Source organism: Culex quinquefasciatus, chromosome 3, assembly GCF_015732765.1.
Source record: "Culex quinquefasciatus strain JHB chromosome 3, VPISU_Cqui_1.0_pri_paternal, whole genome shotgun sequence".
NCBI classification, from domain to species: Eukaryota; Metazoa; Arthropoda; class Insecta; order Diptera; family Culicidae; genus Culex; species Culex quinquefasciatus.
Window position 1 is genome coordinate 198487276 of NC_051863.1, and position 22717 is coordinate 198509992.

Below are 22717 nucleotides of genomic sequence, written 5' to 3' on the forward strand. Positions count from 1 at the left end.
GATACTTTGAGCTTGAGTCACCTGTGAGGGTAGAGCGTTTATTATGCATATGTGTGCTTGAGTCCCCCGAGAGGGTAGAGCTTGGATTATGGATACTTGTAGCTTGAGTCACCTGTGAGGGTAGAGCGTTTATTATGCATATGTGTGCTTGAGTCCCCCGAGAGGGTAGAGCTTGAATTATGGATACTTTGAGCTTGAGTCCCCTGTGAGAGTAGAGCGTTTATTATGCATATGTGTGCTTGAGTCCCCCGAGAGGGTAGAGCTTGCATTATGGATACTTTGAGCTTGAGTCCCCTGTGAGGGTAGAGCGTTTATTATGCATATTTGTGCTTGAGTCCCCCGAGAGGGTAGAGCTTGGATTATGGATACTTGTAGCTTGAGTTCCCTGTGAGGGTAGAGCGTTTACTATTGCATTTGTGTGCCTGAGTCCCCCGAGAGGGTAGAGCTTGGATTATGGATACTTCGAGCTTGAATCCCCAGTGAGATAGAGCGTTTATTACAGCCCGGGAGTATGTTGACAGCTCCCATACAAACTGAGTGTACCTCTTTTGTGGGCCCAGTGGGCCTAAGATGGCGGCCTTCGATATTATCTAGCCAAACTTTTGAAAATGGCGTATAGTTTAAATAAATCTAGTTTTTGCCTTGTTTCGGTTTAAAACGACAAAATAAGCAGTCTGAAATCATTTTCTTAAAAACTTGTTTAGAGATACGCCATGTTCAAATATTAGTCCAGAACAGTTGAAGTGAGCGTGCCGCGAAAGCCGTCACGAAAAAAAAACCGGCTGGTTTATTATCATATTTTTGTTTGAGTCTCTTCAGAGGGTAAAGCGTGGATTATGGATACTTTGAGATTAAACCCTGTAGAAGGATAGAGGAAGAATTATGTATACATTGAGCTTGATGCTCCAGCAATAATTGAGCGTAATTTATGGGTAAATTTTGAGCTCATAATTCGAATTCAGGGAAGATGCTACAAAACTGGGATTTATCGATTGTTGGACAAATTGGTTAACGATTTCAGATATTGAATCTTTTGAGGTGATGTTTTAAAAACGTTAGGCTCGTAACCTACACGACTTAAATTTGAGTATATGATTGGATTTCAAGGAAGATGTAAAACACAAATAATAAAGAAACAAACCTATTGTTGGACAAATTGGTTAAAGATTTCAGATATTTTTAATCTTTTGGAGAAATGATTATAAAACGATATGCTCGTAACCTACACGACTTAAATTTGAGCTCATAATTGGATTTCAGGGAAGATGCAAAAAAAAATATCGTGTGTTTTTGAAAGTTGGTGAAGAATTTTAGACTTTCAATCTTTTTGAGGTGATGATTTGAGAAACGATAGGCTCGTAACCTACACGACTTAAATTGGAGCTCATGATTGGATTTCAGGGAAGATGCAAAAAAAAAAATATCGTTTGTTTTTGAAAGTTGGTGAAGAATTTTAGATATTCAATCTTTTTGAGGTGATGATTTGAGAAACGATAGGCTCGTAACCTACACGACTTAAATTTGAGCTCATGATTGAATTTCAGGGAAGATACAAAAAAAAAATATATCGTTTGTATTTGGAAGTTGGTGAAGAATTTTAGACATTCAATCTTTTTGAGGTGATGATTTGAGAAACGATAGGCTCGTAACCTACACGACTTAAATTGGAGCTCATGATTGGATTTCAGGGAAGATGCAAAAAAATATCGTTTGTTTTTGAAAGTTGGTGAAGAATTTTAGACTTTCAATCTTTTTGAGGTGATGATTTGAGAAACGATAGGCTCGTAACCTACACGACTTAAATTTGAGCTCATGATTGAATTTCAGGAAAATGCAAAAAAATATATATCGTTTGTTTTTGAAGTTGGTGAAGAATTTTAGACTTTCAATCTTTTGAGGTGATGATTTGAGAAACGATAGGCTCGTAACCTACACGACTTAAATTTGAGCTCATGATTGGATTTCAGGGAAGATGAAAAAACAAAAATATCGTTTGTTTTTGAAGTTGGTAAAGAATTTTAGACTTACAATCTTTTGAGGTGATGATTTGAGAAACGATAGGCTCGTAACCTACAAGACTTAAATTTGAGCTCATGATTGAATTTCAGGAAAATGCAAAAAAAAAAATATCGTTTGTTTTTGAAGTCGGTGAAGAATTTTAGACTTTCAATCCTTTTGAGGTGATGGTTTGAGAAACGATAGGCTCGTAACCTACACGACTTAAATTGGAGCTCATGATTGGATTTCAGGGAAGATGCAAAAAAATAACGTTTGTTTTTGAAGTTGGTGAAGAATTTTAGACTTTCAATCTTTTTGAGGTGATGATTTGAGAAACGATAGGCCCGTAACCTACACGACTTAAATTTGAGCTCATGATTGGATTTCAGGGAAGATGCAAAAAAAAAAAAATATCGTTTGTTTTTGAAAGACTTAGACTTTCAATCTTTTTGAGGTGAAGATTTGAGAAACGATAGGCTCGTAACCTACACGACTTAAATTTGAGCTCATGATTGGATTTCAGGGAAGATGAAAAAACAAAAATATCGTTTGTTTTTGAAGTTGGTAAAGAATTTTAGACTTACAATCTTTTGAGGTGATGATTTGAGAAACGATAGGCTCGTAACCTACAAGACTTAAATTTGAGCTCATGATTGAATTTCAGGAAAATGCAAAAAAAAAAATATATCGTTTGTTTTTGAAGTCGGTGAAGAATTTTAGACTTTCAATCCTTTTGAGGTGATGGTTTGAGAAACGATAGGCTCGTAACCTACACGACTTAAATTGGAGCTCATGATTGGATTTCAGGGAAGATGCAAAAAAATAACGTTTGTTTTTGAAGTTGGTGAAGAATTTTAGACTTTCAATCTTTTTGAGGTGATGATTTGAGAAACGATAGGCCCGTAACCTACACGACTTAAATTTGAGCTCATGATTGGATTTCAGGGAAGATGCAAAAAAAAAAAATATCGTTTGTTTTTGAAAGACTTAGACTTTCAATCTTTTTGAGGTGAAGATTTAGGAAACGATAGGCTCGTAGCCTACAAGACTTAAAATTTGAGCTTATGATTGGATTTCAAGGAAAATGTAAACAAAAAAAAAGGATAATAATAGTGATATCGATTAATGGACTAATTGGTAAAGTATTTTTGTTTCTCAAACCCATTTTCTGGGAAGATTGTAGGTTATAATTTCTTGTGTATTATTCAATCAATTTATAACACGAGCGCTTTGGAGTATTTCGTTTTTTATTTTTTTATTTGCAGGAAACCATATGGACGTTAGGGTTTTGACTTGCATGAACCTCGACCAAGGATACCGGAGAAGGATCTGCCGATACTGAATCTTGGGATGAGCAGTGTTTCCAGAATACCAACGAACACCATGCTGAGCATTAGGTTGCAGTTGAATTTGTGATTATTATTAATTAATAAGATATGAATCCAAAATAAAATCAGTAGTGAAAAAAGACACAAAGACAAAAATAAGAGTAGGGAAGAACGAGGATGTAGTGAATGAGTGTGGTAGAGAAGAGTGAGAGAGAGAGAGTTAGCGAAATAAGAGAGATCAGGTCAGCCGAGAGAGTTGAAGATGTATGTGTGTGCAAACAAGAAATAAATCAGTCGTGTGTTTTGCTTTGGCCAGAAAAGACGCGTTTGTGTTTCTTATCCGAAACGGAAGATTTTCCGACAATTTGGAGTGAATACCGCTCAAGTCACGACAAACATATTAAGGTTAATGTTAACATTCCATAGGTCGCCTCCCTAAGGTGTCTTGATAAGGTCCAGTGTGTGACGATACACTACCTTCCCTTCACTAAGCAATCGAATCCAGAAGGGAAATGATTACCAGTTGTGTTGGTCCGAGTCGGGATTTGAACCCCGATCTACCGCTTACGAGGCGGAAGCGTTACCACCGGGCTACGTGGCTCGGTCTTCGATTTGCTACGTTATCATAAATCGGCTTTTTATGAATCTTTGTCCTCCGATTCCATAGCCCCAAATATCTCATTTTGCAACACTGTTTCCATACCAGTCTCCATACAAATTTGGTAACTGTCCATAGAAAAGTGTAATACAAATGTTCGAAAATCTGTATCTTGAGAAGGGATTTTCTGATCGATTTGGTGTGTTGGACAAAGTTGTAGGAATATTCAATTTGACAAACCAAAAAAAAAAAATATAAATATTGAAATAACGAGCCAACAACATTGAATTTTTGAAAATTGTCGATGTTTAGTATCGCAAAATGTTTTTTTGCCTAAATTTTTGTTTTCGTCAAATCTTATATTTTTGAAATCTAAAAACATGTAAGATTTGACGAAAACAAAAATTTTACAAAAAACATTTAACATTAAACATGCTAAAAATGATTCTAAACGCAGGGGAATGCATTTTAAATTGATTTCAGCTGATTGCAGTCCAAACTCCATTGAAATTTTGAGGTTTTTTGAAAAAATAAACCACCCAAATTGGGTCCTAAAGTTTTATGTAAATTTTTATGTACAACGGTGAAAAACTCGATTAAAAACCATTTCTGATCACTTTTTTTATGTTAACGCAAAAAAAAAAAATTACAAGACAACATTTTTTTAAGGATCAACTATGGTCCCCTTGGAACAAGCTGTCAAGTAGGACCTTTTCTGTCATGAAGGGCCGTGGAGGTTTTATTTTAAAATTGCGTCGCACCTAGCGTCGTCCGAGACGCCATTTGATTTTGCTAATTTCAAGAAATAAAAGAATCCTGCGCTCCAATTAATCGCCACATTGTAAAGCTTATATGTACCATCCATAAACCACGTGAACACTTGGGGGAGGGGGTTGCGGTTGTCCTTATTTTTGTATTGAATTGTCCACGACGGGGAGGGGGTTTGGGTTGAGATTTCCAAAAAAGTATCCACGTGGGTTATGGATAGTCCCTTACGAAAAGCTGTTGATTTTTTTTGCAAATATCAACACACATACACCAGTATTTCTTTGCGTTTAAGCTTTGCGTCTGTCATGCGCTCATTTTCTTCAAGCTTTTAAGACAATAGGCAAAATCTATTACTTCTTGATAGGCGCAACCTTAATAAATCAGTGTGCCTAACAGCTAATTTCCCATATATTGTACGATCAGTACCTAGCTGGACTCGGTCACTGGAAACGACCGGCGGCTCACTGACCGACGAAATAGGCGGCGGGCCAGATGCGGGCAGAAAAATGTCAAAATCTCTTCCCCCCTCATTTCGTCTCACCATCCAGATGCAGCTTTGTTGACAAACAAACGGAGCACGCGGTCGCATGATGGCGGCATCGAGCCAGAATTAGGGGTGATCATGTGATTAAAAATGAAAGTTTTTTCAAGAAATTTAATATTTTTCCGACCGAATAAAAAAATTGCGGGCATGTTCAAACAATTGGGTCCTAAAATGAGGCTTAGATTGCTGATATTATTGTTTACAGCGATAATGCTTATTTTTCTGAGTACAATGACCCTTTGAACGACCACATAGAGTTTAAAATTGATTTTTAAATCAATTTTGGAAAATTAACTTCGTCCTTCTTGACAGAAAAGCTCCTACTTGACAGCTCGTTCCAAGTGGACCATAGTTGATCCATCGAAAAAATGTTGTCTTGTCAAAAAAAAATTCGGATTAAAATTAAAAAAAGTGATCAGAAATGGTTTTTAATCGTGATTTTTACCGTTGTACATAAAAAATTACATAGGGCTTTAGTACTCAATTATTCCTGATGTCAGAGAAGTGATAAAAAAGCAAAATTTTAATCCATAATTTTCCTATCAATTGATTTTTTTCACTCCAGCTGGAAACCCCTAGGTCTATCCACGACCGTTTCCAATGACCGTGAGAAGATGCCAGAAAATCCAGCTACGAGTTAAATCCACAATAGTGAACCTTGTAGTGAACACTATTTATGGTATATTCAACTAGGGGAGCGTTCTTTTATTACGTAACGCAGTTGGGGCGGAGGGGGGGTCGGAGGCCGTGTCACGCTCCATTCAATTTTTTAAAGATTTGTATGGAAATTTTGTTACGAGAGGGGGGTCTAAAAAATCCGATTTTTTGCGTTACGTAATTAAAGAATGCTCCCTAGGCACACCGATTTTATTAGACTGGTTGCAACGCGGCTCTACTTTGTTCTAGCTGTTTCATTTTTCAAATAGAACTGAAACAGACCACCCGCAACGCGGAGTTGCAGTTTTATTTTTCGAGCAGTATTTTGAAACCGGAATAAAACTGCTCGACGAGTTTGTTTCAAACGTCAGACGATTTGGAACTGGAATAGAACTCAGTTTCAAAAAAAAATCAGATATATAAAGATATCCTCGTATTCTTACACACACACTGTGATGCTGTGTTGATAATCATACGCACACAATTAAAAGCATTTTTTTTTGAAACAATATTTAGATCAGCGCGTTGCGAGCACCGTGTTCTAGTTTCATTTCCGCCAGTTCTAAAAATCTAAAACCAACTGTTGTCAAACGAACGGGGTCACGTTTTAGTTTGACACCCCTTTTACACGGAGTTCACACACACTACCAAACGTTTGTTTTGATAATGTGCGTGAGCGCCGTGTAAAAAGTGACAGTTCGTCAATTTTTAGTTTGACTTTGACCAACCAACGGGGTACAAACTAAAAAAGTGTCAAACGAAAAAGTGACCAACCACCGGGTTAGAACTTTGCCCGAATCCTGACAGAACGCCTTGACTGGGATAGAACAGAATGGCACAGCTCTGTTGGTCGATCATCGTCTGCATCGTCTGTCATTTTTTTATCAGAATCACCCTGTGTTTTCAAAATGGAAATAAACAAAGTTTGACAACGACTTGAGTGGTGGACAAGGAGATCAACGGAAGTTTTTGCTCGGCGAAGCGGATTGCGACAAGTAGCTGAACGACACCAACCAGCTGTGTCCAGTATGGCGAGATTTAGCATCTACGCGGAAAAGCATCTACGCAGCACCTACAATAACTGCTACCGGGTTGTGGTGCTGGAAAAGGTCTGGCCGGATCACTTTAACTTGTTTTTAGGTTTGTAATGACCACCCTCTTCCCTCTGTTTTAGACCGTCCCGTCGAAGAATTTGCTCAAGGTCCGCCTGATTGTATGGCAACGAGGCCTGCCTCGGATCCGGATTCGGATAAAGAACGCAGCGGAAATTGATTGCCGTGAGCTGGTGCAAATCGTTCAGCCACCGGCTTTCTTGTTGGGCATGCTGGGTGAAGCGGATGACAAGTTCGACGAGGTTGGAATTATTCCGATTATCTCGTCACGCACTGATCAGTGCCGTGGTGAGATTGGAGATCTGGTTTGTATCGATACCTCGGACGACGGTTCGTCCCTAGGGTTGATTGACGTTAACTACTGGCCGCATATCCCGCAGGACAAAAGCATCGTCCGAATTACGTTCGTTCATACGCAACCTGCCGGTCTACTCGATGACAAGCAAAATCCACGACCTGGATTCGACTGCCGGTAAAAATCCCAGACTGATCATCGAGCACCTGCAAGACTTGAGGTTCGCATAACTTCACCTGGAACAGCTGTTTGAAAGGAAGCCCTACAAGTACAAGTACGTCCGAAACGCAAACCCACCCCCTTCCCTCACAATAAACCCCAAAATCAGATGCCGAAAAATATTGTCCCAAAAACTGCAAAATTTCAATGGAAAAACAAGTTTAATCAACTGAAATTTATTTAAAATGTCTTCCCCTGCGTTTAGAATCATTTTTAGGATTTTAAGGTTTATTCAAAAATCTTTTGAATTTTTGTAATTTTTCGATGTACAATACCGCAACAAGTTTTTTTTTCGCTCAAATTTTGGTTTTCGTCAAATCTTACATTTTTTTAAAAAATGATTACAAAACAACTGAACTAGTGTAAAATGCATTTTAAAACTCTTTTGCTTTCCTCACCTCAATGAGGAAAGGCTATAAAATCACTCGAAAAATTAACTTCTTTATTCGACCTCGTAGACCTACCTTCACGTATAGAGCTATCTACGTGCGCATGTATTGCGTGTACGTACACATGGATTTTTAGGTTAAATTTTGTGGTCGCCAGCAAAAACAAATGGTAAGCTAGTGTGCGTGAGATCGGGCTTAGATAGGGGAAAATTCTCGTATCTTTGGCAGGTTAATCACTCGCTCCTAATTCCATCCAATTTGCTGATTTTCACTATTTAAACAACTTATTTTGCAAAACTTTTGATAGAAACTTGCTTGCTCACTTCTTGTTGAGCTATTTATAACTCGATTTCAGCTGAAAACGCTTTTAATGAGCTGTAATTGAATGTCAAAGTGCTGATATGGCAACATTAGAGGCATGCTGGAATTTCCCTAACTCTATACCTATCGACACAGAATCAAATTCTGAACAAATGTCTGTGCGTGTGTATGTTTGTAAGTCCGTGCTCTGAAAAATATGCACACGATTATCTCCGGATTAGCTGAACCGATTTGGACCGTTTTGGTCTCATTCGATCCGTCTTGGGGTCCCACAAAACCCTAGTTAATATTATTAGGTTTACAAAAGTACTTCAAAAGTTATGCTTAAAAAAATGTTTAGCTAAACTTTGGAAGATTGTAAAAAGGGTGGTTTTTGTAAGAAACCCCGTCATGCTATATATTGGTAGAAAGGTATTTGAAAGACCTTTCCAATTCGTTCAAAAGATTGAAGATCTGACAACCCCATCAAAAGTTATGAGCACTTAAGCGTTATTTATACACATTTTTATCTCGGATCTATCATGCGACCCATCGTTAGATAGGTAATCAAAAGCCCTGTCCAACAAGCCCACAAGATTGAAGATCTGACAACCCTATCAAAAGTTAGTGTAATGTTAGTACTTTAGTGTTTTTTTATACACTTTTTTTGAGGCCGGATCTCAGATATTTTGAAAATAAGTGTTATTTATACACTTTTTTGAGGCTGTGTAGTGTATTCACTTTATGAATGCGAGGAAGGCACCAACCACCTAAAGGTGGATTAAGTAACGTTTTACTCACATTTTACTCATACTAGGCCCAGAGTCCAAGAAAAATTCAAGGAACAGTTTTTAGTTTATTTAGCGAGATTCTAAAAAAAGTCCCATATTCAAGCTCTTCTCTCACTTATTTAGACACCAAGTATTTGGAATAGTTGTATTCAATTCTGGAAAAAATTAAATATTGTGAAACAAATTTCAATTTTAAGATGGAAAGTCAAAAACTTGCACTTGAAAATAATGTTACCCATTTTTTGATAAAGTGCAACGTTTTGATGTTAAAGGTTTTTTATATTGTTTTTTTAATGATCTTTTTTGTGAACTTAAAAAAAATCAATGTAAAGGAAAACATCCCTGTAAACACATTTTCGAAAGAATAAGAATCTTTCCTACAATTTGCTTTTTGACATGATTTAACGGATAAATGTTTGCTGAGATGGTTGCTAAGATACAGCCACCTAAATACAAATTTTGTGAAAATAATTTTATCTTAATGTCACCTGATTGATCACGCCTTCATTTTTCTAGTCACGATATCTCGGAAACTATTGATTCAATTTTAAATTTAAAAAATGAAGCTGGTGAGTTTTTTTGCGCTTTTTGATGAATATAATTTTGAAATATTAAAATATTTCTAAATGTGTTTATAGTAACGTTTAAGATCCAACATTACAATATTTTTTCACTACCAATTCTTCCGATCACCCTATTCGTTCACCCCCTCCTAAGCTAAGCCAAGTGGTCTCTACCTCCTTATCCCCCACCCATCATTTCGTGACATGTTTCGACCCTCCATTCCCCAGGGAAAAAGAGAGTAAAATGGGCTTCAGCCCTGCCTCCTAGGCAACTAGAGCAGAGGTGTAGGAGTTAATTTTAAAACATATTTTATGGCAGTCATAAAAGAAAACTTTTTCGTATCATAAAAGAAGCACCAATGCGCTGCCACGTGGAACTGTAGCCCAGCGAGAAGGCGAGTGGATTTTTTTTAATTAATTTTTCTCAATGTCCAAGTTCCTCTTGCCACGGCGGGTCATGGTTGGTTTTTCAATTTGAACTGAAAGCAGCGGAGATGACGATGCGTCGAGAAAGTAGCACTGGTTGCACTTTTCCCTCTAACTACCGATCGTATCTCTGGCGAAATTGAAATGCAACTATGTGGGCAGGGCTATTTTCGTCATCCCACAGCGTGTTAGCATCTTAGCTTGCTATTGGGTGATGTTACTAGTTACTTCGACTTTAATTAAATTGAAACTTTCAAAAATGCTTGCTTCATGAATCATTAAAAAATCAATTTAAGAACCAGTTCAATTCTTTTATGTCTTGTTTCGTTACAAATATCAGAGCCCCCAAAACGTCTCCCAAAATCCGTTCCAACGTGATTTACTCGCATGTAAATCAAGGATTTGTTTTTCCATCTAGTGGAGCAGCCTCATCCTGGAGTTTCATTTGGCAGGAGCCGAGCTACAGCGGATCCCATTTCACATAAATCCGAGAGGCTTCCCATGTAGGTACCAGTCCGGATTCATCTCCAGCCAATATTGGCTGTTCGACACTCGCCGTAGCCGCCAAACCTTCTTCACGTGCCACGTGGTTTTGTGCAGCTTGTGGTGCTGGGTGGGGCGTTACGATGGAATGTGTGTTACCGTGCATCCCGAAGCGGGGAATTTTTCACTTCTTTGTCGACAAAGTTTACCCGGGGTAAACAGAGGGTGGCCTCCGTTGTCCAAAAAATCTTTTTTTTTCCCAAAAAAAAACGAATCCAACCCATGTAAGCATGGTGTTACACGTTGGCCTTCCTGGTGTTGAAGGTTTCGGGTCGAGCCGAAAACAAATTGATTGGAATGAAACGTGATATTTTTAACCTCAAAACAAGGCGAAAGAGTTTTTCTCTGTCGGGAGGAAAAAATACACTCTGGCCAAGGCAAGGGGGCGGTTTTGGAAATGTCACGCCGCAGGTCCATTTCGATTCGGATAAGTTAATCCAGCAGCGAGCAGGTTGCAAACAGACTCGATCTAGATTTTGGTAGGACGGTCATGCACCCTGAACAACATATCAAAAGTTGAAGGATTGATGAAAGGGTATTCGGAAATTTCAGGGTTTTCTCCAAAGTTTGCATTGAGCAGTTCAGTAACAACTTTTCAAAAGGGCGAATCCTTCAGATGTAAACAAACTGAGTTTTCGTCAGAATCATGTAAAGCGAACAAAACTGATTCTAAAACACCCTCCAACATCTCAAAATTCCGAAACTACGTAGTTTTACAAGCAAAAAACAAAAGGGCTAATCAACAACATCAATCAAAACAAACCAAATTGAGTTTCCGCCCTTGTGTTTTCACCCAATCACGAGGGGCGAATGTAGTATTTTCTGCAAGTTCCGACGTATATTTAGAAACACAAAATTTTCGTTACAATTTTGTAAATTTTAACCTGACAATCCTCAAAATGGATCAAAATGTATGTTTCTGATGTCTCTGACCACAATTCCACAACAAACACAGATTTGTATGATCCTAAATACATTACTTTTTAATTTCAATTATTGTAGTATCGGATCTGGTCTGGTTTCACAATCTAGACATGAAGGTCCATAATTTACCGGTTCTTGGGACATCCGGGGATTCTGGGTCGAGCAGTTGCAGGACAAAAAGTTAGTGTAGGGAGGTTTCGGAGGAATGCCGTACAAAATCATCGCCTCCGTAACCATTGAAGCTATGCAAAGATTGAGAAGGCAGGATGGTGTCGCGGGGTGGCCTAGTCATCAGCTGCCATGTCTCCCACTTCCGGCGGGGACATCCTTGGGGTGTCACGTCACTTCAATATAGACCACATCGTCAAACCAACTCGCTACTTACTGTGTTTCATAGCCGCGATCCTTGCTAAACGATTCTTGGTCTGAATCGGACTTCTTCTGAAGGTTTTCTAGACCCGTTTTGCCTTCCTCACCTTACTGAGGAAAGGCTATAAAATCACTCGGAAAATGAACTTTTTAATTAGACCTCCTAGACCTACCTTCATTTGTACATATCGACTCAGAATCACCAGCTGAGCAAATGTCTGTGTGTTTGGCTGTATGTAGACATGTGTACCAAATCAATGTCACTGGAATATCTCGTCACAGGCTCAACCGATTTTGGCCGGAATGGTTTTAATCGATCCGTCTTAAGGTCCCCTACGTTGCTATTTAAAACCAATAAGTTTGACTAAGTATTTTAAAAGTTATGTTAAAAACTGTTACATATAAACATAAAATTATGGTAAAAGGGTGGTTTTTTCAAGAAACCTTCACATACTATATATTTTTAGAAAGCACATGAGAAGACCTTTTAGGTGGATCAAAAAAAGTGATCGGACTTACCTATCGAAAGTTACGAGCACTTAAGAATTTAGCCGATTTTAATAACCTCACTTTTTTCTTAATTTGTTTTTGTTTTCATATTCAAATGCACAGGGTGATCCAAAATACTTGTGAAATGGAAGTCGATGATCGATATATAGAGCTGTGCCGTGGTATTCAAAATTGGATAACCCAAAGAAGACTACTTTTTAATCAAAATCAAATGCTGGGTAAAACAACTACAGTAATCTGGGGCAAATCGGGACACATGGGGCGAATAGGGTCCTAATGAGTGTATCCCCTATCATCTATTGTCAATGACCATCGGAGTAAGCGAGATACACTCAATGTTCACATTTCGATGCCTCTGTGATCTCTTATGCTACACTACATAGGAAAACCAGCTAGCTTAATACAAGAGAGCACAGAGGCATCGATTTGCTAAGTAAAAAGTAAATCTTTCCCAGTTCCTAAGGGGAACACCCTTGAAGAGTATCGGGGCCGGCATTTACAAAGCGAATTCAGTGGCAATTTTATTCTCAACATAATGTTAACATTGTAGTGAATGAGTGTGGTAGAGAAGAGTGAGAGAGAGAGAGTTAGCGAAATAAGAGAGATCAGGTCAGCCGAGAGAGAAGTTGAAGATGTATGTGTGAGCAAACAAGAAATAAATCAGTCGTGTGTTTTGCTTTGGCCAGAAAAGACGCGTTTGTGTTTCTTATCCGAAACGGAAGATTTTCCGACAATTTGGAGTGAATACCGCTCAAGTCACGACAATGGCGCAATCAGCGCTCCTCCGCGATACTTTATCAAGATATTAATAAGTTTTGTTGTTCTTAGTGATTTTAGTGATTATTTTTATTCAAAGTCTGGCTGTTGTGAAGTGTTTGCAAACCATGATGGCGTCGGCGTCCTCTGTTAAAGGCAGAGCACAGAAAGCTGCAGCGGTGAAATTTTTGTTGTTTGATTGATGGTAACTTTGTCGTGTTTTCCGGCATTCGATCGTAAATATTTTGGTGTAGAAAGAAACGTCATGGCTGCAGTCGGCCGCGGTGTCCCGTTTGATTGGTTTCACACACACAAAGAAACGCCGTGGCTGCAGCGTTTTCGTTCGATTTTTTCCCGCTAAGGTAAGGTAGTACAACTTTTGGTCGATGTGGGGCCGACTCGAGTGTTGGTCCCCGTATAGAGAATGCTCTACTGTCGGACCGATGTCAGCCCGATGTTAGGCAAACATTTTATTTTTTGTAGAACCAGTGCTGTAATGGAAGGATCTTGTATAAAAATACAGTTGTTGAGTTTTATTGTTGTTTCTTAACAGAACTAATGTATTTCGTTGTGGTGTCGGTATGTTTTGTTTTGAGTATATATAAGAGAATAATTTTAAATAAAAAAATGAGTCATTGTTGTTTAATCAAATGGTGTTGAACTGCTAATGGTGAGAGTTCTGGCATTGGATTGATTTGAAGTTGAAGTTATTTAAATACAACAACATATTTTTTTACGTTAGTAATGTTAGAAAAAGTTTCTTATTCTTTATGATTTAAGTTGGTTATAAAGTATGAAGTATGAAATGTGAACAATCTTTGAACTAGTTGAGTCGACACAGTGACGACAAAAATTAAGTATACCAAATCATGTAAGGATAATTCTAAAAAGGACAATACTTTACTGTTTTGTAGCGGTGGAAACGATTTAAAAAAAAACGACTTAAAGGTGCATTATGAACAGAATTTTCGTGCAATGCAAGGGATGCAAACTTCGGTTTTGTGCTGTGTGCATAACATGAAATATACAAATGAATTTGAAGTGTATACTAATTTGTCGAATAAATGTTTTACTTCTACTAAGAAACTAAGAATGATGATATTTCTATTAATTATAAAAAGTGTACTTGATTGATTTGGGTTGAATAATAATTGTTAATTGAGATCGAAGGAAATGCAATAATGAAAAATCCTCAATAACAGGGAGTGTCAAGAAAGTGAAGTAAATCAAAAAAAAATAATGAAACAACAAAACTCAAGAAAAATAAATCAAATTATAATAAGTCCTACTTGTTACTGCTAGTGTACTTTGAGCTCGAGTCCCTGGAAGGGTAGACGAATTATTGAGTTTGGGACGGATCCGGTGGTGTAGTGGTGGGATTTATCAAGAACAGATTTGGCCCCGGCCTAACTTCAAAATTCAGGTCGTTAGGTTATCCAACCCACGCTGGTCGGCAGGGACACTCACAATCCAAGGGTCGTCAAATCGAATCCCGGGGAGGATGAGAGCGTGAGTGTAAAAAATGGTTTGGATTGCCTGATCGTTTTAAGCCTTCGGACTGCAAGTTCCACACTTGCAATCTTTTAATAAAGACCGCCAAGGCCATGTTGTAAAGCGATCCATTTGATTTTTTTTTCTCTATGCTTTGAGCTTGAGTAGGGATGCTACCAACTCATAGATGGGATCATCATTTCAATGGAACCTCTCGACTTGCTCTGAGAGAGATGAGCAATCTGCCAAAACAAGTAAACGACTATCGTAGGAAGAGCTCTTCTCTTTGCAACGTTGCCTAATTTGCTATCTAGTTACCTGCGATGCTCGTGTGGTACGTGCTGTCTTGCTTTGTCGCATTAGCTAGGATGAGCGTAAAAGAGACAAACAGACAGTGACAGATCATGTCTATGCGTGTGTCTGATGGTTATTTTGGTTCATCATTGTTGACTGTTATGTGCTCTTTCATCTTGTGTTAGAAAGCGATGGAGAAATTTATACCAACGCAGGATGCCGATCACAAATTGATGCGTTTGTAAGTGATGATTCGCATCCTTGAGCTTGAGTCTACTGTGAGGGTAGAGCGTTTATTATGCATATTTGAGCTTGAGTCCCTCGAAAGGGTAGAGCTTGCATTATGGATACTTTGAGCTTGAGTCCCCTGTGAGGGTAGAGCGTTTATTATGCATATGTGTGCTTGAGTCCCCCGAGAGGGTAGAGCTTGCATTATGGATACTTTGAGCTTGAGTCACCTGTGAGGGTAGAGCGTTTATTATGCATATGTGTGCTTGAGTCCTCCGAGAGGGTAGAGCTTGCATTATGGATACTTTGAGCTTGAGTCACCTGTGAGGGTAGAGCGTTTATTATGCATATGTGTGCTTGAGTCCCCCGAGAGGGTAGAGCTTGCATTATGGATACTTTGAGCTTGAGTCCCCTGTGAGGGTAGAGCGTTTATTATGCATATGTGTGCTTGAGTCCCCCGAGAGGGTAGAGCTTGGATTATGGATACTTGTAGCTTGAGTCCCCTGTGAGGGTAGAGCGTTTATTATGCATATGTGTGCTTGAGTCCCCCGAGAGGGTAGAGCTTGCATTATGGATACTTTGAGCTTGAGTCACCTGTGAGGGTAGAGCGTTTATTATGCATATGTGTGCTTGAGTCCCCCGAGAGGGTAGAGCTTGGATTATGGATACTTGTAGCTTGAGTCCCCTGTGAGGGTAGAGCGTTTATTATGCATATGTGTGCTTGAGTCCCCCGAGAGGGTAGAGCTTGCATTATGGATACTTTGAGCTTGAGTCCCCTGTGAGGGTAGAGCGTTTATTATGCATATGTGTGCTTGAGTCCCCCGAGAGGGTAGAGCTTGAATTATGGATACTTTGAGCTTGAGTCCCCTGTGAGAGTAGAGCGTTTATTATGCATATGTGTGCTTGAGTCCCCCGAGAGGGTAGAGCTTGGATTATGGATACTTTGAGCTTGAGTCCCCTGTGAGAGTAGAGCGTTTATTATGCATATGTGTGCTTGAGTCCCCCGAGAGGGTAGAGCTTGGATTATGGATACTTTGAGCTTGAGTCACCTGTGAGAGTAGAGCGTTTATTATGCATATGTGTGCTTGAGTCCCCCGAGAGGGTAGAGCTTGAATTATGGATACTTTGAGCTTGAGTCCCCTGTGAGAGTAGAGCGTTTATTATGCATATGTGTGCTTGAGTCCCCCGAGAGGGTAGAGCTTGGATTATGGATACTTTGAGCTTGAGTCACCTGTGAGGGTAGAGCGTTTATTATGCATATGTGTGCTTGAGTCCTCCGAGAGGGTAGAGCTTGCATTATGGATACTTTGAGCTTGAGTCACCTGTGAGGGTAGAGCGTTTATTATGCATATGTGTGCTTGAGTCCTCCGAGAGGGTAGAGCTTGCATTATGGATACTTTGAGCTTGAGTCACCTGTGAGGGTAGAGCGTTTATTATGCATATGTGTGCTTGAGTCCCCCGAGAGGGTAGAGCTTGGATTATGGATACTTGTAGCTTGAGTCACCTGTGAGGGTAGAGCGTTTATTATGCATATGTGTGCTTGAGTCCCCCGAGAGGGTAGAGCTTGAATTATGGATACTTTGAGCTTGAGTCCCCTGTGAGAGTAGAGCGTTTATTATGCATATGTGTGCTTGAGTCCCCCGAGAGGGTAGAGCTTGGATTATGGATACTTTGAGCTTGAGTCACCTGTGAGGGTAGAGCGTTTATTATGCATATGTGTGCTTGAGTCCTCCGAGAGGGTAGAGCTTGCATTATGGATACTTTGAGCTTGAGTCACCTGTGAGGGTAGAGCGTTTATTATGCATATGTGTGCTTGAGTCCTCCGAGAGGGTAGAGCTTGCATTATGGATACTTTGAGCTTGAGTCACCTGTGAGGGTAGAGCGTTTATTATGCATATGTGTGCTTGAGTCCCCCGAGAGGGTAGAGCTTGGATTATGGATACTTGTAGCTTGAGTCACCTGTGAGGGTAGAGCGTTTATTATGCATATGTGTGCTTGAGTCCCCCGAGAGGGTAGAGCTTGGATTATGGATACTTGTAGCTTGAGTCCCCTGTGAGGGTAGAGCGTTTATTATGCATATGTGTGCTTGAGTCCCCCGAGAGGGTAGAGCTTGCATTATGGATACTTTGAGCTTGAGTCCCCTGTGAGGGTAGAGCGTTTATTATGCATATGTGTGCTTGAGTCCCCCGAGAGGGTAGAGCTTGCATTATGGATACTTTGAGCTTGAGTCCCCTGTGAGAGTAGAGCGTTTATTATGCATATGTGTGCTTGAGTCCCCCGAGAGGGTAGAGCTTGCATTATGGATACTTTGAGCTTGAGTCCCCTGTGAGAGTATAGCGTTTATTATGCATATGTGTGCTTGAGTCCCCACAGAGGGTAGAGCTTGGATTATGGATACTTTGAGCTTGAGTCACCTGTGAGGGTAGAGCGTTTATTATGCATATGTGTGCTTGAGTCCTCCGAGAGGGTAGAGCTTGCATTATGGATACTTTGAGCTTGAGTCACCTGTGAGGGTAGAGCGTTTATTATGCATATGTGTGCTTGAGTCCTCCGAGAGGGTAGAGCTTGCATTATGGATACTTTGAGCTTGAGTCACCTGTGAGGGTAGAGCGTTTATTATGCATATGTGTGCTTGAGTCCCCCGAGAGGGTAGAGCTTGGATTATGGATACTTGTAGCTTGAGTCACCTGTGAGGGTAGAGCGTTTATTATGCATATGTGTGCTTGAGTCCCCCGAGAGGGTAGAGCTTGAATTATGGATACTTTGAGCTTGAGTCCCCTGTGAGAGTAGAGCGTTTATTATGCATATGTGTGCTTGAGTCCCCCGAGAGGGTAGAGCTTGCATTATGGATACTTTGAGCTTGAGTCCCCTGTGAGGGTAGAGCGTTTATTATGCATATTTGTGCTTGAGTCCCCCGAGAGGGTAGAGCTTGGATTATGGATACTTGTAGCTTGAGTTCCCTGTGAGGGTAGAGCGTTTACTATTGCATTTGTGTGCCTGAGTCCCCCGAGAGGGTAGAGCTTGGATTATGGATACTTCGAGCTTGAATCCCCAGTGAGATAGAGCGTTTATTACAGCCCGGGAGTATGTTGACAGCTCCCATACAAACTGAGTGTACCTCTTTTTGTGGGCCCAGTGGGCCTAAGATGGCGGCCTTCGATATTATCTAGCCAAACTTTTGAAAATGGCGTATAGTTTAAATAAATCTAGTTTTTGCCTTGTTTCGGTTTAAAACGACAAAATAAGCAGTCTGAAATCATTTTCTTAAAAACTTGTTTAGAGATACGCCATGTTCAAATATTAGTCCAGAACAGTTGAAGTGAGCGTGCCGCGAAAGCCGTCACGAAAAAAAAACCGGCTGGTTTATTATCATATTTTTGTTTGAGTCTCTTCAGAGGGTAAAGCGTGGATTATGGATACTTTGAGATTAAACCCTGTAGAAGGATAGAGGAAGAATTATGTATACATTGAGCTTGATGCTCCAGCAATAATTGAGCGTAATTTATGGGTAAATTTTGAGCTCATAATTCGAATTCAGGGAAGATGCTACAAAACTGGGATTTATCGATTGTTGGACAAATTGGTTAACGATTTCAGATATTGAATCTTTTGAGGTGATGTTTTAAAAACGTTAGGCTCGTAACCTACACGACTTAAATTTGAGTATATGATTGGATTTCAAGGAAGATGTAAAACACAAATAATAAAGAAACAAACCTATTGTTGGACAAATTGGTTAAAGATTTCAGATATTTTTAATCTTTTTGGAGAAATGATTATAAAACGATATGCTCGTAACCTACACGACTTAAATTTGAGCTCATAATTGGATTTCAGGGAAGATGCAAAAAAAATATCGTTTGTTTTTGAAAGTTGGTGAAGAATTTTAGACTTTCAATCTTTTTGAGGTGATGATTTGAGAAACGATAGGCTCGTAACCTACACGACTTAAATTGGAGCTCATGATTGGATTTCAGGGAAGATGCAAAAAAAAATATCGTTTGTTTTTGAAAGTTGGTGAAGAATTTTAGATATTCAATCTTTTGAGGTGATGATTTGAGAAACGATAGGCTCGTAACCTACACGACTTAAATTTGAGCTCATGATTGAATTTCAGGGAAGATACAAAAAAATATATCGTTTGTTTTTGGAAGTTGGTGAAGAATTTTAGACATTCAATCTTTTTGAGGTGATGATTTGAGAAACGATAGGCTCGTAACCTACACGACTTAAATTGGAGCTCATGATTGGATTTCAGGGAAGATGCAAAAAAATATCGTTTGTTTTTGAAAGTTGGTGAAGAATTTTAGACTTTCAATCTTTTTGAGGTGATGATTTGAGAAACGATAGGCTCGTAACCTACACGACTTAAATTTGAGCTCATGATTGAATTTCAGGGAAGATGCAAAAAAAAAATATCGTTTGTTTTTGAAGTTGGTGAAGAATTTTAGACTTTCAATCTTTTTGAGGTGACGATTTGAGAAACGATAGGCTCGTAACCTACACGACTTAAATTTGAGCTCATGATTGGATTTCAGGGAAGATGAAAAAACAAAAATATCGTTTGTTTTTGAAGTTGGTAAAGAATTTTAGACTTTCAATCTTTTGAGGTGATGATTTGAGAAACGATAGGCTCGTAACCTACAAGACTTAAATTTGAGCTCATGATTGAATTTCAGGGAAGATGCAAAAAAAAAATATCGTTTGTTTTTGAAGTTGGTGAAGAATTTTAGACTTTCAATCTTTTTGAGGTGACGATTTGAGAAACGATAGGCTCGTAACCTACACGACTTAAATTGGAGCTCATGATTGGATTTCAGGAAGATGCAAAAAATAACGTTTGTTTTTGAAGTTGGTGAAGAATTTTAGACTTTCAATCTTTTTGAGGTGATGATTTGAGAAACGATAGGCCCGTAACCTACACGACTTAAATTTGAGCTCATGATTGGATTTCAGGGAAGATGCAAAAAAAAAATATCGTTTGTTTTTGAAAGACTTAGACTTTCAATCTTTTTGAGGTGAAGATTTGAGAAACGATAGGCTCGTAACCTACACGACTTAAATTTGAGCTCATGATTGGATTTCAGGGAAGATGAAAAAACAAAAATATCGTTTGTTTTTGAAGTTGGTAAAGAATTTTAGACTTACAATCTTTTGAGGTGATGATTTGAGAAACGATAGGCTCGTAACCTACAAGACTTAAATTTGAGCTCATGATTGAATTTCAGGGAAAATGCAAAAAAAAAAATATATCGTTTGTTTTTGAAGTCGGTGAAGAATTTTAGACTTTCAATCCTTTTGAGGTGATGGTTTGAGAAACGATAGGCTCGTAACCTACACGACTTAAATTGGAGCTCATGATTGGATTTCAGGGAAGATGCAAAAAAATAACGTTTGTTTTTGAAGTTGGTGAAGAATTTTAGACTTTCAATCTTTTGAGGTGATGATTTGAGAAACGATAGGCCCGTAACCTACACGACTTAAATTTGAGCTCATGATTGGATTTCAGGGAAGATGCAAAAAAAAAAAATATCGTTTGTTTTTGAAAGACTTAGACTTTCAATCTTTTTGAGGTGAAGATTTAGGAAACGATAGGCTCGTAGCCTACAAGACTTAAAATTTGAGCTTATGATTGGATTTCAAGGAAAATGTAAACAAAAAAAAAGGATAATAATAGTGATATCGATTAATGGACTAATTGGTAAAGTATTTTTGTTTCTCAAACCCATTTTCTGGGAAGATTGTAGGTTATAATTTCTTGTGTATTATTCAATCAATTTATAACACGAGCGCTTTGGAGTATTTCGTTTTTTTATTTTTTTATTTGCAGGAAACCATATGGACGTTAGGGTTTTGACTTGCATGAACCTCGACCAAGGATACCGGAGAAGGATCTGCCGATACTGAATCTTGGGATGAGCAGTGTTTCCAGAATACCAACGAACACCATGCTGAGCATTAGGTTGCAGTTGAATTTGTGATTATTATTAATTAATAAGATATGAATCCAAAATAAAATCAGTAGTGAAAAAAGACACAAAGACAAAAATAAGAGTAGGGAAGAACGAGGATGTAGTGAATGAGTGTGGTAGAGAAGAGTGAGAGAGAGAGAGAGTTAGCGAAATAAGAGAGATCAGGTCAGCCGAGAGAGAAGTTGAAGATGTATGTGTGTGCAAACAAGAAATAAATCAGTCGTGTGTTTTGCTTTGGCCAGAAAAGACGCGTTTGTGTTTCTTATCCGAAACGGAAGATTTTCCGACAATTTGGAGTGAATACCGCTCAAGTCACGACAAACATATTAAGGTTAATGTTAACATTCCATAGGTCGCCTCCCTAAGGTGTCTTGATAAGGTCCAGTGTGTGACGATACACTACCTTCCCTTCACTAAGCAATCGAATCCAGAAGGGAAATGATTACCAGTTGTGTTGGTCCGAGTCGGGATTTGAACCCCGATCTACCGCTTACGAGGCGGAAGCGTTACCACCGGGCTACGTGGCTCGGTCTTCGATTTGCTACGTTATCATAAATCGGCTTTTTATGAATCTTTGTCCTCCGATTCCATAGCCCCAAATATCTCATTTTGCAACACTGTTTCCATACCAGTCTCCATACAAATTTGGTAACTGTCCATAGAAAAGTGTAATACAAATGTTCGAAAATCTGTATCTTGAGAAGGGATTTTCTGATCGATTTGGTGTGTTGGACAAAGTTGTAGGAATATTCAATTTGACAAACCAAAAAAAAAAAATATAAATATTGAAATAACGAGCCAACAACATTGAATTTTTGAAAATTGTCGATGTTTAGTATCGCAAAATGTTTTTTGCCTTTTTGTTTTCGTCAAATCTTATATTTTTGAAATCTAAAAACATGTAAGATTTGACGAAAACAAAAATTTTAGCAAAAAAAAAACATTTAACATTAAACATGCTAAAAATGATTCTAAACGCAGGGGAATGCATTTTAAATTGATTTCAGCTGATTGCAGTCCAAACTCCATTGAAATTTTGAGGTTTTTTGAAAAAATAAACCACCCAAATTGGGTCCTAAAGTTTTATGTAAATTTTTATGTACAACGGTGAAAAACTCGATTAAAAACCATTTCTGATCACTTTTTTTATGTTAACGCAAAAAAAAAAAATTACAAGACAACATTTTTTTAAGGATCAACTATGGTCCCCTTGGAACAAGCTGTCAAGTAGGACCTTTTCTGTCATGAAGGGCCGTGGAGGTTTTATTTTAAAATTGCGTCGCACCTAGCGTCGTCCGAGACGCCATTTGATTTTGCTAATTTCAAGAAATAAAAGAATCCTGCGCTCCAATTAATCGCCACATTGTAAAGCTTATATGTACCATCCATAAACCACGTGAACACTTGGGGGAGGGGGTTGCGGTTGTCCTTATTTTTTTGTATTGAATTGTCCACGACGGGGAGGGGGGGGGGGTTTGGGTTGAGATTTCCAAAAAAGTATCCACGTGGGTTATGGATAGTCCCTTACGAAAAGCTGTTGATTTTTTTTGCAAATATCAACACACATACACCAGTATTTCTTTGCGTTTAAGCTTTGCGTCTGTCATGCGCTCATTTTCTTCAAGCTTTTAAGACAATAGGC

The 22717-nt window shown here is 38.8% G+C and overlaps 1 protein-coding gene across 2 annotated transcripts; it reads left to right on the forward strand.

Annotated features, from left to right (window-relative positions):
- The first annotated feature begins 6551 nt into the window (after window positions 1-6551).
- Window positions 6552-7592, forward strand: LOC119770519. Of its 2 annotated transcripts, XM_038265533.1 has the most exons (3): window positions 6552-7002; window positions 7068-7310; window positions 7386-7592. In XM_038265533.1, exons 1-3 carry the CDS (start codon window positions 6922-6924, stop codon window positions 7479-7481), a joined length of 420 nt encoding a protein of 139 aa, XP_038121461.1. In that variant the 5' UTR covers window positions 6552-6921; the 3' UTR covers window positions 7482-7592. The 2 variants fall into 2 exon arrangements, with proteins under 2 accessions (XP_038121461.1, XP_038121460.1); XM_038265532.1 differs by having other exon boundaries at window positions 7068-7592.
- Window positions 7593-22717: the final 15125 nt, after the last annotated feature.